Source organism: Microplitis mediator, chromosome 1 (genome assembly GCF_029852145.1).
Source record: "Microplitis mediator isolate UGA2020A chromosome 1, iyMicMedi2.1, whole genome shotgun sequence".
Classification (NCBI taxonomy): domain Eukaryota; kingdom Metazoa; phylum Arthropoda; class Insecta; order Hymenoptera; family Braconidae; genus Microplitis; species Microplitis mediator.
Genome location: NC_079969.1, coordinates 12,396,172 through 12,414,182, shown reverse-complemented (window position 1 = coordinate 12,414,182; position 18,011 = coordinate 12,396,172). Strand labels below are relative to the sequence as shown.

The 18,011-nt window shown below is 31.0% G+C and overlaps 1 protein-coding gene across 1 annotated transcript; it reads right to left on the bottom strand.

The window, feature by feature from the left end:
• Positions 1-945: 945 nt before the first annotated feature.
• LOC130665837 (protein pellino) lies at positions 946-17,681 on the bottom strand. The gene is made up of 7 exons (XM_057466449.1): positions 16,893-17,681; positions 16,627-16,809; positions 12,960-13,191; positions 2,057-2,260; positions 1,688-1,975; positions 1,271-1,602; positions 946-1,174 (listed from the first exon to the last, which is right to left on the bottom strand). Exons 1-7 carry the CDS (start codon positions 16,928-16,930, stop codon positions 1,048-1,050), a joined length of 1,404 nt encoding a protein of 467 aa, XP_057322432.1. The 5' UTR covers positions 16,931-17,681; the 3' UTR covers positions 946-1,047.
• Between the last annotated feature and the right edge of the window lie 330 nt (positions 17,682-18,011).

Below are 18,011 nucleotides of genomic sequence, written 5' to 3'. Positions count from 1 at the left end.
TTCAAGTAGCTCAGTTTTCAGATCTGAACTTCAAAATTTTTTATCATGCATGGTTTCGGAGTGATCCTAAGAAAACCACCGGAAAAAAAATTTCAAAATTTTTGCTCGTCTTAAAAAAAGTCTATGGGCTTTAATAAATTTTTGTTGATAATCTAACCTTAAAGCTCTTCTAGGCGATTTAATGCCCTTCAACTTGCCGCCCTTAAAAAGTCTCTAGGACGATTTAGAGCGGAGTTATCATTGATAGATGCAAAAAAGTTCATTTTGACTTTGACAATCGATAACTCGGGACATTTTGATCGTACAGGAAATGAAAGTAGGGTTTTGAAAACTGCAAAACATCATCTATAAGATACAAATAGTGGCTTTTGATGAAAAAATTTTTTTCGAAGCAATAATGTTGATTGAAAAAAAGGTAAAAATAGACATATTTAAGGATATTGGGAATTCTTAGTATAACTTTGGATATAATGGATGAATTAAGGATACCGTCGGTTTTTTTTCAACCTCAGTGTCTCGAAAAAACCCTGAAAATTTCAAAGCGCTTCGATTTTTCTTTCTTAGTGCTCCGAAGCTTTAAATTTATCGTTTTCGCCAAAAATCGCATAATGAGCGATTTTCCGGTTTTCAATCATTTCTTCAATTCCAGAACGTTTTGTTTAGCAACAAATCTTATTTCTTTGATCAAAAACATTCATTATTGGAAAAAATTGACTTTTTTGATATTTATTTTTGTATTTTGTATTTATAATGTTTTTAAAAAAATATAATCAAAAATTTTTTTTATTTGAGTGGGGCTTCGCTGTTGAAGCCCACCGGGCCTTTACCCCTGTACCCCATATCACCTGATATTGTATTCATTTTGAGCTCCTAGGAAACTAATTTTATATAAATTTTTTTACTCGGGAATCAATAATAATGATACGAAAATTTTTTCACAGTCTATTTGGGATCATACATTATATTGTATAAAAAGTTACAATGATTAAAACGTTTTTACTTTTAATACAGTTATACATTAATGTCAAAAGCTATTAAGTCTGTTATTTAATCAACATTATCTTGAAATATTAATTTTACATAGCCAGGTGCTCCTTCTAATGGTATTGCACAAAATGGGCATATAGCTATATATCCATTCGTACCATGAGGGATAGCTACTTTTTCCCAATATCTGAAAGAAACGTTCAAATAATAAAAACTCTCTGAATGAAAAAAGACAAAAAAGAAAAAAAGGTTTTTCACGAGAAGTGTTTTATCGAATACGAACTTTACGGTTTTTTCAGTAGCCATGTGTCCACAAGGATTAAATGCATAAGTTGGTGGTCCTCTATCAACATAAAATGCTGGCTCAATGCCCATGCATAATTTAACGATCGGTCCAGCATTTAAACACATTGGACATCTTCTAGTTGCTTTATCTTTTTCTTGGCCCCAATCATGATAACCTTGCACGTGACCGCATTTTAGGTAGACATAAGGTTGCTGCTGGGCTGAATCTGACGCTGCCTTTCTGGGTATTACGAGAGTATTTAACCCAACCGGACACTGTGGTCTACCGGCATTGATTGCATCTACTAATTCTTCTAAATCATGTTTAGTCTGAAATAAATTATTAAAATCAAACAAACTTATTATAAATCGAACATCATGAACAAAAGTACCTATTTGAAAAAAAATAACTAACCGGTGATTTAGCAAGACCTTCTGCTGATCTCCAAAGCAAAGTAGCGCCACAAAGATCAATAAGAGTGCCGTCTTTAAGGACATTATCTTCATCATCAACGACGTTTCCCTTTTGTTGAGCACTTCTACTTTCACGCAAGGAAAATACTCCACCTCCGACGCTTATTTCTCTCCATGAACCACATTGAGCTTCCCCACCACAAAACGGACCACGAGGATGCATTATTAATATTCCATTAGTTGTCAGCCCATCAATTTCTCGATTTTCCTGCCATTTCGTTGCCTTTTCCTAATTATTATACACAAGAATATATATTTCTGCGTATATACTATTCTATAAATTGAATGTTATTTTACTGAAAATACATACTCCTAGAAAAATATTTCTGGAACTATCAAAACCAGCAGCGTAGATTCTAGTGATTGCTGGATTAACCCGATCAGTCAGTATGCGACATGCAAATCTACTTATTGTACTTTGGGCTATTCGACTTTCATTGCTTGGACCGCTTTCAGTAGCTGGATAAGTATCCATCACAACGAAGTCTATTGGTGGCTCCGATGATCGACCAATCTAAAAAATTTTTCAATAGATAGATAAATTGATAATCAGATTCATTTGGCCATGAAGTCAAAACTTCTTGCGGCCGTCAAATTACAGCCAAAACACAAAATATACACAATGTAATATTAGGGTGTCCATTGTTTATCAAATTAGATTTTTTTACTTGGCCATGATATAACTCATTTATTTGTGATTCAAAAATAATAAAAAAAAACAACAAAGTTTATTCTCATGCCGTTTAACCTTGCCTAAGTAATGATACATTCCCATTTTAGTACGAGCATAATTTTATTACTCGCTTAAAAATAAGTGTACAGCAATGAGTAATACATATTTTCGTAGGAAATTTATCGCTCTACAAAAAAGTCTCTTAGATTGTTTTAATAAACTTAACCATTTAAGAGATATTTAAGCTCGAAATAAAAGGAATTTTTTATATCATCAGATCGAAATTTTGAGTTGGTTTGTGAAAGTTGTCTTTCAACTTAGTGCTTAAGCACTAAGCCTTAATGTAATATACATCATGTTAAACGTTTTTATCAGATTAATTCTTAATCCTTATATTAATAACAAAAATAATAATAGCGACAGCCTTCATGAATATGCAAGCTCACCAATTTACATTATAAATATAAATTACAATATATAATTATTCATTAATTTCATGCTCAAAAAAATAATCGAAACACACTTTTCTAACTCAATAAATGTCGGCATATTTATACAGCTCGGTGATTAACGATTTCATACTCTAATCGCTGTAACAATGAAAGATTTGTCATATTTTACAAGACGACTATTCAGTAACAGAAGCTAATCACCGCGAACATCACCTTAATAGAACGTTTAATGCTACGCCTACCAAATGTTTTTTAAATAGATATAAAAATTCGAAGTAAATGAAACTTAAAGTCAACGATACCATTTCTCACTGTGATGTTTGGTGTTATGCTATTAGTGTATTTCTTCGGCATTAGAAGTAATTGTTAGAGTTTCGTATTTGTTGCTTTCTGTTATTTTGTTAATTGTAACCCGACTTAGACAATCAAATTTTACTTTCGAAGCACTGTATTTTTACGGTAAAAGTATCGTAACCTAACGTAAAATTACTGCAGAATACGGTAACGGTATACCAAAATTTAGGGGTAAAGGACCGTAATTAATGGTAAGACTACCATAATTTACCGTGAATTACCGTAGTTCGGATCGACCAGGGATATAGGCAGGCTAGCCCCCAACAGAGCGCCTACAATTCTTATCGGTTTTTAATAAAATTTTCTATACTCATTCTATAAGCGATTACCTTGATTAAACTCTAAGATGAACTGAAACGTTTAATTACTTTAGAAGTTGTGGCTGTTCAAAAATTTCACATTTGTCTCGGACGTTGCAAATGTAAAATCCATGTTTTAAAAGCATTACAAACATGAATTTCATTTTGTAAATATAAAAAACGTAAATTAAACGTAAGATTTTCAGTACAGTGAAAATCCGAAATGGTTCATTGTTATGAAATCAATTCCCTCGAAGCAGGTGGTCCTAAATAGATAAGTTTATCTATTGTGGTAGTGAAAAATTATTCGTTTTGGTGTTTAACCTTCCGTTACACGCGCTTTCTCTAGTGTCTCACTCGTATTCACGCCAACTCTATAGGTGCTTTTTCATGCTGACGCTTGACGCTGCTTTTTAGCGTCAAATTCTGTCACGTGATGAGAATTTAACTTGTGCGCCATCCAGAAAAAATGTAGCGATAATTTATAGCGTTTAGCGTCAAATTTAAGCGATAAATAATACACGAGTATCGAAAGTCGATGTATTGATATCAAGTCTTTCATACTACAAAGTTGACGTATTATCTTTGTACTTTATAATTGATATTTCCCTCAAAACTCATTGTAAATATTTCCCCCGATAACCAGAGTTTCTGATCAGAAAGTTGGTGTACATGAGTTGCGACCAACTTGACGATGAGTTGTCGACAACTTTTAGCTTTTGTGACTGTTGACTGCAAATTGTTTCCAAGTTTTCCATAAATTTGGCGACAATCTACCGCTGCAATCTGTCGAAAACTTTCTGAGAAACTTGCAGTCAATGGTTACAAAAGCTGAAAGGTGTTGACAACTTTCTCAGAAAGTTGCCATCAACTTATGAAAATGTCTACTTTGCGACAGGTTGCGGCAGTAGATTGCCGCCAAGTTGCGGTTAACTTGGCTATCAGGGGTCAAAGAATCAAAGTAACAGTCGATATTATAACTGGTAACGTAAAACAAAAACCTATCTGATATGTTTCAATATTTATTTTAGCACCCGCTGCATTTATGAAATCACAAAGTAACAGCTGATTGTTGTTTTGAAAAGATCGACTATTATCGATGCGATTGTTTGAGTGACTTTGACGCTTATATGACCCGGCAAGAAAAGCTAAACTAAATTTAGCTTTATCGCTACATTTTTTCTAGGTGGTGCACATGTTAAATTCTTATTACGTGATCGAATTTGACGCTAAAAAGCAGCGTCAAGCGTCAGCATGAAAAAGCACCTTATTAGCTTGAGTAATGTTGTTCTGGGAATCCCCGTATAGCGCGTGTAACGAAGGGTTAATAAATGGTCGAGATCGAAACTACTCGTTGTATTAGGCTTATCGACTTTTCGACTGATCGATTATGTGAGGATCATTTGTGTACATTGTAGTATCGATTTTGACCAATCGAATGTAATCAGCTGACAGGCTGACAGGTCTGATGATTGTTAAAATAAGAACACATATTTAAACTAAATGTTTATTCTTCAAATGATTAAAATGATAAATTTTAATTTAAAATATTTTATTGAAAATGATGGTAAGTGATTAATAAATTTTCAGTTGCGTATTTTATATATATTTCATCTTCTGAGTTAACCTGAAAAAAAAAAACTGTTTATTTTTTATTTCTCTACTTAAAATACTTGTACTTTAAAGATTTCTACTTATAATAATTAATTAAAAAAAAGAAATTTTATGTCAATTCTAAAAAAAACTATTGAAACTAATCTTTGGTAACACTTTTATAAATTTCAATTATAGAAAGTGAAAAAATTTTATTGTTTTTTTTATTTATCACAACTAAAAAAATTAATAGTAAATCATTATACAAAGCATAATGTAATGCAGTTTTTTAATATCAATTATAACTTAGAACTAAATAGGTTAATAAATATAATTTATAAAAATGGAATTTTTAATTCATTTAATTTATTGTTACAGGTTTGCCGACATCTCAGTAATAAATCGTTAAACAAACTGACTATTATTATGTCTAAAGATTTGAAAGTGTCACAAAAAAATAAATACGTCAATGACTGGATGTGGTTTTGTTCAAAAAATTTTTCACGTGAAAATAATTTTTTAGAGTTTTTGAGTCATTGAATTAATCAGATCAACTCGGCCAACTTATCTGCTGATCAAACTTGAGCTCATTCAGTCATTGAGTATAAAAAAGTGAAATGTCATTGAAATTTTTGTAATAATGCTCTTATAGACATGGAACTTCTAGAGGTTACTTATCATCGATCAAAGTTTGGGAAATAATTAATTCTATTGATATTATACTCAGTTGCTTCTATATCACTGATATTGCTATGGCACTCAGGAAAAATAAAGGTCTGTCCAAAGGCGGCAAAAAGGGTGTTAAAAAGAAGATTGATAATCCTTTTACCCGAAAGGATAGGTACGATGTCAAAGCACCGTCTATTTTCACGACAGACGACATTACAGAAAGTGACCTTAAGGGTGTTGTTAGCAAGGTATTACCCAATGCAATCCTTGCAAAATATGTGAAGACAGGGTTATAATTGTGTGCAAGACTCCCCAGATCTGTCCATGAAGCAAACTTTGCACGTGTAAAAATTCTTTTTAAACTTGATGGACGTCCGCTCTTCGTTGTAATTTACTAGCATCTCGATTAGATTTTTCTTAGGACCGCGGTCGACGACTCCACGTCTGTCAAATCTCAAATTATTTTTCCAATCCCTGCTGCGTTTCCTCATATTTGCTTTGAAAAATTTTTTGTTGTCAAATCGATTTGTTTTTTTAACTCGTGTTTTTATTCCTGCATAAGATCTATAGTTTTTTTTATAAAACGTGTACTGTTTAATTAAATTTAAATGATTTTTAATTTTTAAAAATTCAAGTGTTTTATTCTGCAAAAATTCACCCCAGGTGAAAATAATTTCCTGCGGTTTGTATTTAATCCAGAGCTTGTCGAGTTTCCTGCAGAGTTTTATCAGATTGCATGGAGTCATCCAGGAGCAGTACAAAGTAAATTCTGGTGGTGATTTGTCTGGGTAATCTTTGGGCAATGTCATGTATAACTTAAGTAGCGGTAAATCACTGATGGATACTTTCTCTTCAACTTCGTCTTTGTTACGGTCATCTTTGTACAAATTAATTAATGTAACGGGACCTAAGTCCACCTCCGCCGACCGGAAGCCGATACCTCGCCCTTTTGGGCATACTCGCGTGGTCATCTTTGTACAGCAAATAAAAACCTTCTGGCAAACTGATGAATATCTTCAATGAACCCTGGTACTGATCATTGTTTTGCTTGTAAGAAAATTCATCGCTTGTATAAATACTCTCTAATGCTATGATTTCATCTTTCTGTTGTTCACTAGTCATTTCAAAAAAAATTATTTAATAAACCAACAGCCACTTAAATAAATGGAGCTAATATTTTTTTGGTAATTAAAAATTGAAGCGTAAAAAATTATGAGTTATGTTGGTTACTTTATAAAACTAGTCTGTATCTATAAAAAAAATCGCGACTACGTCAACATAAATTTTATTGATCATTATGTTCAATAAAATATTTTAAAATGAAATTTATCATTTTAATCATTTGAAGAATAAACATTTAGTTTAAATATGTGTTCTTATTTTAACAACAATCATCAGACCTGTCAGCTGATTACATTCGATTGGTCAAAATCGATACTACAATGTACACAAATGATCCTCACATAATCGATCAGTCGAAAAGTCGATAAGCCTAATACAACGAGTAGTTTCGATCTCGACCATTTATTAAACACCAAAACGAATAATTTTTCACTACCACAATAGATAAACTTATCTATTTAGGACCACCTGCTTCGAGGGAATTGATTTCATAACAATGAACCATTTCGGATTTTCACTGTACTGAAAATCTTACGTTTAATTTACGTTTTTTATATTTACAAAATGAAATTCATGTTTGTAATGCTTTTAAAACATGGATTTTACATTTGCAACGTCCGAGACGTTGGAGTTACACTCGACACGCTCGAGGCGCTGGAATTACACTCAACACGCTCGAGGCGCTGGAATCACACTCGATATTTCGACTCGGGGGTTCATACAACTGTGAAACTAAAATTCATCGATAGTTTTTACCGAATGTATTTTAAACCTGGTGTAATAAGCTTCGATTTTTTACTTTTAACTTAAGGTAGTTCACTCGCAAAACGACTTTTCTTAGGAATGCGATGAAATTAAAACATGAGATTAACAAAAATGTCTAATATTTAACGAAAAAAAAAACGAAATTTTTTCACCGATTTTAAAACGAGATATTAACAATCAAAAAGGGCATAAAGAATGTAATCCCAAAATTTCAAGTCAATTAGAGCAACCCTTGCCGCATCTTTCCCTAAGTTGAAAAAACAAAATGTTTTTTTCACTTTTTTCTTCTAAAACTTCAAACGCATTTTTTTCGAAACTACTTTTTCAAAGTCCGTGATCACTACCATTCGAAAACTACACGACCGATTCATTTCAAACTTGGTACACACTTTTTACATATAAAATATCTTCTCTCAACGATGAGTTTGAGTTTTTTTTTTACATTGAAAGGGTTTTCCACCTCTAAAATGGTGGAATTTTTCGTGAAAAAGTAGCATTTTTCAGTTTTTATGACTACCAAAAATGTAGAAATGAAAAAAAAAAAATTACCAGAGATCGTTCGGGGGAGGATTTGATGATACTCTAACTAAATTTTAAGGGTACTCGACTTTAGATAATTTTCAGCTGAAATACAGTGATCACCGCAAATCGTCTTTTCTCAAAGGCGTTCTTGGGAAAGCTTCGTCATCGGCTTGTTTGTGGAGATTTTCGCTTAAAAATTTTAGGGACTGCTCTTGAAATGACACTTGAAAATGTACAAAATGTTTAAATTAATTTACTCTATTTATACATCTGAAAAAAAATCGCAAAAAAAGTTTTTTTTTTTCACACTTAAAACCCTGACCTCACCTTAAAATGAGAGTGCTAACCTGTTTAGTAGAAAAAGGACGGCAAAAATCGTAGAAGGGGGCGCATCCATGCACGACTACGATTGAACCGTTACTCACACAGCCTTACTAAGAACTGTGATTGGTTTTATCCTTAAACAGCTCACACCGATACTCCTCGAGCCGGATTATCGGGAAAAGGGTTAAAAAAGTTATCGGTAATTAAAATTTTTCCAATTCAACAATAGTATATTACACACCTAAGGCAGTAAAGTAAGAAATTTCTCAGATCACATGTAATCTGAGATGTGACAACAAACATGTGATCTGAGATTTTCTTATTTACTGCCCAAGGAGTGTATACTATTTTTCTCCTCGACGGAGGTGGAAAGCGGCAACTTCGTTTTGCACAGTGGGACGAAAGTTGACGCTTTCCACCCGGAAGCAAGAAATGAAAATAATCTTCCATCGCTTTATATATAAATAACTCTCAAACCAAAATCCACTGCATATTTCTACTATAAACATCTTAATCATCGATTAGTAAGCTTTCAATTTTATTATTTAAATTATCATTTCAACTATCCTTGTTAAAAATTCGATGACCGCAAAAACTTTTATAAAGTGCGAAAAAAACAACATTTCTGTGGCTTTAAACTCAAATAATTTTTGTATGATTTATCACAAAAAAAATTCTATTATGTGTATGCTGCCATTTATGGAATATAATTCAAATAATACACGGAAAAAAATGTGTAGTTAAATTTACTACAAATGGAGTTCCATTTACTACACTGACTAGTAATATATAGGATAACTACACGTTTAGTAACAGTTACTAGTACACTGTGGTACACAACCTGTAGTACCATTTACTACAGTAAGTAGTAATAAGAACTAGCATTAAATAACCACTGTGGTTCATTTTACTCCACAACATAGTAGAATATATTTTATTCGTAATGTATTAATTAAATATCTGTTAGATAACGATCATTAGTTTTTATGATATTGAAAACGTTATAAAAATATAAAAATTAATCTTAAATTCTTCAGACTTATAGTATATCAAATTAAAATGATATAAAAATGAATTTATTAATGGATAACTTAAAATAATAAGGACTTAAATTTCAAAAGCCTACTTTTTATCAATACCCGATAATGATAATTTTAAAAATATATTTGTAGTTAATAAATTCTCGTATAAGCATAAACTTAGAATAATTAAGTATTAATTTTTATTAATAGAAAATATAAAAAACATCGATTTAAAAGTTATAATTCTAATAAATAACAAATACTCAATAGGCAATGATTAGAAAAATTGCATTAAAATCACGATTCACTGATAAGAGCATAGAAATAAAATTTAATAGAAGTTGTAGGTGAGGTAAGCAAAAGGAAGAATGACAGGTAATACAAAACAAATTTTTTTGTATTATATTTGTTATATATATATTTTTTTTAAATTATATAAATTATAATTGCACGCCTCGATTTTTAATTATGTATATAAATATTTTTAATTATATATATTATTATTTATAATGTTTTATAATATTATTTATAATAATAAATACAATGACACAAGTTGAGAATACCTACAGAATGGAGTAAAAAAGTTATAGGTGGCGCTGTTATTTTCTTCTTTCAATCATTTTACCACACATTGGAGTAGATTGTACAAGTAATCTGGTATTGTATACTCCAAAAATAGTAACAGATACCAATTCATATAAAATTGTGTGGTTCCCAAAACCACAAAATAAGTATTTTATACTACATTGAGTAGTTGTGGAAACTACAAAGTTTTACCACATTACAGTAGTAAGCAGAACTCCTATAGTAGTAAAATATCACGCACACTGTGGCTTATGTTACTACAGTTGTCATTGCGGCGACCACAAAGTGTAGTAAAATTTTTACTAGTTTGGTGTGGTAAATTCTACTCCAGCATTTTTTCCCGTGTACTATTATATTTTCATTGACAACTTCGTATTTTGTTTTAGATGAGGTTTCATAAGCATGTATATTAGGGTGTTTCAGAAAAAACCAATTTTTTTTTGGTATTCAAAAATTAAAAGTATACCTAAAAATAAAAATTTTGGTGCCAATCCGAGCTCTTAATAATAATATAAAGGTTTGCCTTAATCCATTTTTCTATTTTCCATTTAAATAACATTGGAAAAAATTTTTTTTTTTTTTAGAATTTTCTAGCTTACAAAATACTCCACGGATTTTTATGCGCAATGAAACTTTGTGTAGGAAATTGAACGCTCTACAAAAAAAGTCTCTTATCATTTTTTAATAAATCCCACTGTTCAAAAGTTATTTAAGTTTCAAGACAAATTTATAGTAAATTTTGAGATCTTTTTACTTTTCCGGCGAAACTATCAGTCTTATTACAAAATGTCTTGGAAACTTTTCTGTAGGTAATTTTATTCCTTACAAATTATTACAAATAAAATTTTTCGAAATTCCGCATTGTTTTCAATTTATTTTCATTTCAATGTCAAGCTCTTAAAATTAATCAGAAATCTATTTTTTTAACTTGAAAACAACGCAGAGTTTCGAAAAACTTTATTCGTAATAATTTGTGAGGAATAAAATTATCTACAAAAAAGTTCCTATGATATTTTTTGATAAGACTGATAGTTTCGCCGGAAAAGTAAAAAAATCTCAAAATTGACTATAAATTTGACTTGAAGCTTAAATAAGTTTTGAACAGTGGGATTTATCAAAAAATGATAACGACTTTTTTTGTAGAGCGTTCAATTTCCTACAAATAAATTTGTTTTGCATAAAAATCCGTTGATTGGTTTATGAGCTGGAAAATTCTAAAAAAAAATTTTTTCCCGTGTTATTTAAATGGAAAATAGAAAAATGGATTGAAGCAAACCCTAATATTATTATTAAGATGTAACGAATGTGAAACTGATCTTTTAAATATTTGAATAGCTAGAAAACAAATGCCTTCTTCTCTTGTTTTATAGATGCGCGATTAAAGTCAGTCAGTCTTATATTGACAACTAAACAGCAAACATTTTATCTCAATAAACTATATTGCTCTCTCTTGCTTTCTTTACTGCTGTTAATTGTGGTGTTGTTATTTATAATTTAAGTGTGTTATCATTGTAGTGTATAAGTGATATTAATTTAAGATACCAACCACTACAAAGAGCTCGGAATGGTACCAAAATTTTTATTTTTAGTTATACTTTTAATTTTTGGATACCATAAAAAAAAATTGTTTTTTTGTTTTGAAACACCCTATTGTATATAGATGGCGTTATACGCCGATAATATTTTTATGGTGAGTCCCTGCTCACGTGGGTATTCAATATAATGAAATTGTGGATCAACTGGCTAAAGAAAGTGCGTTAGTGGGCGTTGATACCCAACTTTTGATCCCCGCTTCTGATCTAAAAGGAATTTGGAAAAAGAAAATTCGAAATAAATTTAATCAGTGATTTCTAGCCACAGGTAAAGACAAAGGTTCTAATTATTTCCGCAAATTTTACACAGAAAGCGCACACCCGTGGTTCAAAAATTTTAAATTCCGCAGAAAATCAATTGTAACTATTAACAGGCTAAGAAGTGGTCACACTTCTTTAGCTAGTAGCTTGTTTCGTTTCAGAATAGTAGAGTCCAATCAGTGTCCTTGTGGAGAGTCTGAGGAAGAGCCAAACCACGTGTTTTGGCAGTGTAAATTATATGATGAGGCTAGAAAATATTTGATCCAAGATCTCATAAAGAACAAAACATATCCCCCTTACTCTATCGAAGCCATGTTAAGTGAAATTAATTCAGTGGCTGTGATTGCCCTCGCTAAATTTATAAATTCTATTAATGTAAACATTTAATTAGCCATCTAAGTATTTCTCGATTACTTTATTTTTATTTTTCAACAAATTATTTTGTTACTTAAACTTAGTGCCTTATAACTCTCAGTGTTACCACCCTTTAGAGGGAATTTTAGTATGTAAGTGTTGTTGTATTTTGTAGCTACCTCCGAACGGAGCTTTAGTACATAAGATTTCTATAACTATTTGTATTCACGGCAGAGTGAGCTCTCAGCTCAAGCCTTCTTTATATATTTTCAATAAAAAAAAAAAAAAAAAAAAAAATTATGGTGAGTCAATAACTTGTTTTGATTTTTATTTGATAATTAATTTTACTGATTTTGGGTGAATTCTGAAGGGCGCTGCGAGAAACTTGGAGCAGCTGTAACATATGCTGTTAATATGCGTTGCAGCTGCTCGCAGCGCATTTCAGAATGCACTCTAATGAGGGTTTAGAATTTTTAAAACTTCTTTAGAAAAATCTATACCTGCCATTCTGGCTGACAGATGACATTTCTTATTATTATTATTATTGTAGCGGTCAACTATTGGTGCCCGATCAACTACTGGAGTATTTACCCTAAATAAATGAATAAAAATGTATTTAAACATACCTGAAACATGTCTGTTGAATCATCTTCTGTGTACTCGACAATTACTGCTTGTGTCCGAGAAAGAGTGTAAGAAATAGAATGCTGCTTAACATTTAATACGGCTTGAGAATTGTGAGGAGTTTTTACAACGTAATGTTTACTTCGTTTCACTCCGTTTGCAACTGGTCGTTTATACAATACAAATTTACTTCTACGTCTTCCACGGTCTCCAGGTGGTAAAAACCCATTATATCTACAGAAATGAAAATATGTTAACCTAGGACAGTTTTAGAAAAAAAAATCTGGAAAACAGTTGACCTTGCGGGCCAGCTCCGAAACTTCCCGCTGTTTTCGAACTCAAGATTCTCAAAAACATAACTGTTGATATATATTCGAGTTCTTTGGGCTTGGCAACACCTTTGAATACATTGGTATTCTAGAGCCCTTTGAATTCAAAAAAAGTGACGTTTCGTATTAATCTTCGAAAATTAGAGAAATTGAAAATAATCAATAAGGATCGTTTTTGATTGATAAATTCAATTGTTTTGGACAGAAATTAATAGAAATGATCAAGATGAAGAGTTACGTGAACTTTTAATAAAACCCGCGGAATAACATAGAAATATCTACAAAAAAATGTTAGAAAAAGTGATTTTTCAAAATTTTTGATGATGCTATTATTCAAACTAACGAACCGATTACAATTATTTATGTAGTGATCATCAAACATTATGAAGCCAAAGGGTCGGTATGAGTTTTATAACATATGAGGAATTACATTATGCGTTATCCGAGAAAAATGAAGTAAATTGTTATTTATTTAATTGTTTATCGCCGATATCCTTCGAACTAATCAACCTATTTTGATATTCGAGGTGGCATTCGACACAATTTTTTAGCTCTTAATGCAAAAAAATTATTAGAATCAATCAGTTTTGTGATTTTTGAGTTTATTAGAAAAAACACTTTTTCTGAAATTCTTTTAACAACGCCCGTGTAAAAAAAAAAAAATCGTTGAGGAAAGGTTGAAAAAGTGTTGATTATTCTAAACTTCAAAACGTGACACAATGACAAACTTTTTATAAACGATTTTTAAACTTCGGAAAATACAAAGAAAAAAACAATCGACTTAATACTACAAATTAACGTTTTAGACTCATTTGTAACTTTTTTATGACACTCCATCAAAGGTACTAGGTTTCATCATTTTTTTTTGTGCGAAATACGTTCAAGAAAAACTGATTTTGAACTATTTCTGAACGTTTTTTGTTTTAGCATATCTTAATAATATCAGAATATTCATTGACTTTTCTTTTGAATTTTTAAAAGTTTAAAAAACGTTCAAAACAAGTTCGTCGTTGTGTGACATTTTGAAGTTTGGAATAGTCAACAATTTTCCCAACTTTATTCAACAATTTTTTTTACACGGGTGATATCTTTTGAACAATTAATCCAATTTTTATGGTTGAAGCGGCATTCGACGTTGCTTATAGAGCTTGCAAGCTGATTAGATTGTAAAACCAACCCATCAGGTATACTAAAAGTTATCAAAAAAAAAAAAAAAAAACATTTTTCAAAAAATGTTTTTGGAATAACTCGAAACGCACTGTAACGATTAATCTCAATTTCTCACAGCACCTAGAAATTAATAAGCCTCGTCAAAGTCCACTTTACGGGGGAGGGGGGGGGGCTTCAAAGGCATATTTTCATGATTTCTTTTTTGGAGATATGAATAATGTTGCTGTATTTATTTCATACACACAAAAAAAAAAAAATTCTCGACTGAAGGTAAATATTCTTGATTCAAGAAAATTTTTTTGGAGACCTAAATTTTCTCAGATAAAGTAGAAATCTTCTCCAACCAAGACGAATTCTCTTGGCTCAAGAAAATCTTGACTTGGTTCCCGAAAACGTTTGTCTTCAAAAATATTTTCTTGACTCAAGATATCTGTTTTTTCTGTGTATACATGTTATAGTATGACATCTAAAGTATCTTTGAAAAAATTTTCAATTAAAAATATCAAGAAATAAGTTCATAACAGCGGTGTTATGCGGTGAATTTCATAACTCGTTACCGGATTATTTGGAACAAATAAATCGAAACGTGCTTAAAAGGTGATATGTTTCCCTAGGTAATCAGGAAGAATATTTTTTTCTTTTTGCACCATTTTTTTTCTATTATATAATTACAAATTCACCGAAATTTTTTAGCGAAAATCGCGTTTTTCACTTTCAAATGTTGCCAAAAATAAGAAAATGGAAAAAAACTCTTCCTGATTACCTAGGAAAACATTTCACCTTTTAAGCACGTTTCGATTTTTTTGTTTCAGATGATCCGGTAACGAGTTATGAAGTTTACGCATAACAACTTTTTTGCGAGACGCCTCCAGAGGTTCTTTGTCATGAACTTATTTCTTGATATTTTTAATTGAAAATTTTTTCAAAGATACTTAAAATGTTGTACTATAACGTGTATATGAAATAAATAAACCAACATTATTCATATCTCTAGAAAAAAATCGGTATATCGGTTAACCCTGCGGGCCAGCCCCAAAACTTCCCGCTGCTTTTGAGCTCCTTGAGCTAAAAAAAACTGTTGTAAATACATTTTCGAGCTCTTCGAGCTCAAAAAAACTTTTGTATGCCGTTCTTTTCGAAAAAAAACGTTGTTTGATTGAGACAGTTGAGGTGGCAATCGACGTGTTTTATTGAGTTCTAAAGCTGATCAAATTTTAGAATTGATTTATCTAGTCGTTTTCGAGAAATTTAAAAAATACTAAAGAAAAGTTTATTTAAAATTCTTTCGACAACGGTTTCTCTTGAATGAATGAACCGATTTTGATGGTTGAGGTGGCATTCGACACAGCTTATAAAATTTTAGAGCTGATTAGATTTTGGAATCAATCCATTGAGCACATTACAAGTTATCAAAAAAAATATTTTTGAAAAAATTATATTTTTGGAATATCTCCGAACGAGCCCTACCGATCAAGCTCAATTTTTCACAGCTTTTAGATATTGACAATTATTCAGAATAGCTTCCTAGAAGTTCAAAACGTCAATATCTCTTAGAAATTCCATTTTCGAAAATCGGACCGAAACCATTAACTTCCCGAATTTTTTAAAATTTTCAATTTTTTTAGCGGGAAGTTAAAAAATTTTACAAATATGCCTTTTTCGCCTTTGCCCCCCCCCCCTTCCCTTAAAGGTCTAAATTGGTTTATCCGTTCAAAAGATAGAGTACCCTGATTAAACAACTGAATCCGATCGAATTAAACAGAATTGAATTTTTAATTCTATACAGTTCAGATAAATTTTGTTAATTCGGTACCTAACTTGAAAAAGAATTCTGTCTAATTCGGCAGGAAAACCAGAATTTATCCAAATTGAAACGAATTTAAATAATTCTATTCTGTTTAATTCGAAAATAATCTTTGAATTCTTTCAAATTCTGTCTTACTGAATTTAACAGAATTGAGCAGAATTAAAATTTTTAATTCGGTCGAATTCAGTTGTTTAATCAGGGTATTTACATATACTCGGAAATCTCAAAATATTGAGAGCTGTTGAAAACTCGGTCTCGAAAATCGGACCAAAACCAATAACTTTATTTTTTTGAAATTTCCAATTTTCTCGGCGGGAAGTTTAAAAGACTGAAATTTTCAAATTTTTTCATAGAATACATTACCCTAAGATGACTAACTCTCCATATTTAGTAGGAGCTTTAGTATTATCATGATGATGAGTGTGGCTTCCGTGAGGACTTATGTAGGGACGAGTATGATTAAGTTTACTATTTGGGCTTAGGGGTGAGTCAACTGAATTGGTCTCTTCTTCAAGTAATGGGCTTTCAGTACCATCTCCATCAGATCTAAAAAAAAAAGTATTCAAAATTTTAAATTAAGTGGAATGTTCATCAACAAAACTAAAAATATAAACTTATAATATTCTTACCGAACCACCATCCTGTGATTGAAGTTCAATACCTTCATCAAGTTTAAATTTATTTTGAATTTACACTAAATACTTATAAGTTATATACGTTGAAACTGATATGTTTAATATTATTTTTATTACTGATTTAAATAAACACACGAATACTAAGTACTGATCGCTATCGTAATTTAACTAAAATATTTTTCTTATGCGGGTTATTAATTTACAATACTAATAGAATTTATACATCCGTTTACGTAAAATTGTAAAAAAAGTTTATGACTTTTGCAAGACACCATAACCAATTTCATTCTATCGTATAATCTAATCAGTGACTAATATACACAAGAACACTAAGAAAAAATTCATTCATTCATAAATTTTCTTTAATTGCATTGATATATTTAATAAAACAATATAATAACTTATAATAAAGTTGTTTTTATTGTACGCGCATTAATATGACTATTAAACAATAAAGGAATATACATTGTCCGCGGAGCTTTTATATGATAAGTCAAACTTTGTCTTAAATGTAGTTGACACATTTTTATATATTTTTTTATATCGCTCATTAATTTATTCTTATTAAGTCAATAACAGATTAAATATATTTTTAGTACAAACAAGATATAAATAATGAATGGAGGATTTAATATGTCAGATACTGTTTGTCTGTTTGACAAAATGTACCACCAAACAGTCCCAATACTTTTTTTTATTTTCTTCCTTTTCTACTTTTTCGTTTACTCTCTTTTGTTTTTTTACAATCGGGGATTTCAACGTAACTGCGCGGTCCCCTACAACTAAGCAACTAGGGGCTCTATTTTAAAAATGGCTGTTACTAAAGGCGTCTGTCACACGAATCACAACAAATATGACAGTTAAGTTAATGTTCATTTATTGCCGTAATCTGACGTTACAATTTACCATAGATTGATGTTAATTTACTGCCACCATCTAACGTTGAACTTAACGTTAAGTTGATGTTAATTTTTTTTGCCGATATTTGACCTCGAAGTTGATGTCGGTCTAATAGCTAATAGCCACTTTAGCTTGAAATTGACAGTAATTTGACAATTGAAATTACCGAAATTTTGCTGCCTGAATTTTCCGACAATTTAACAGCAAAAGCTG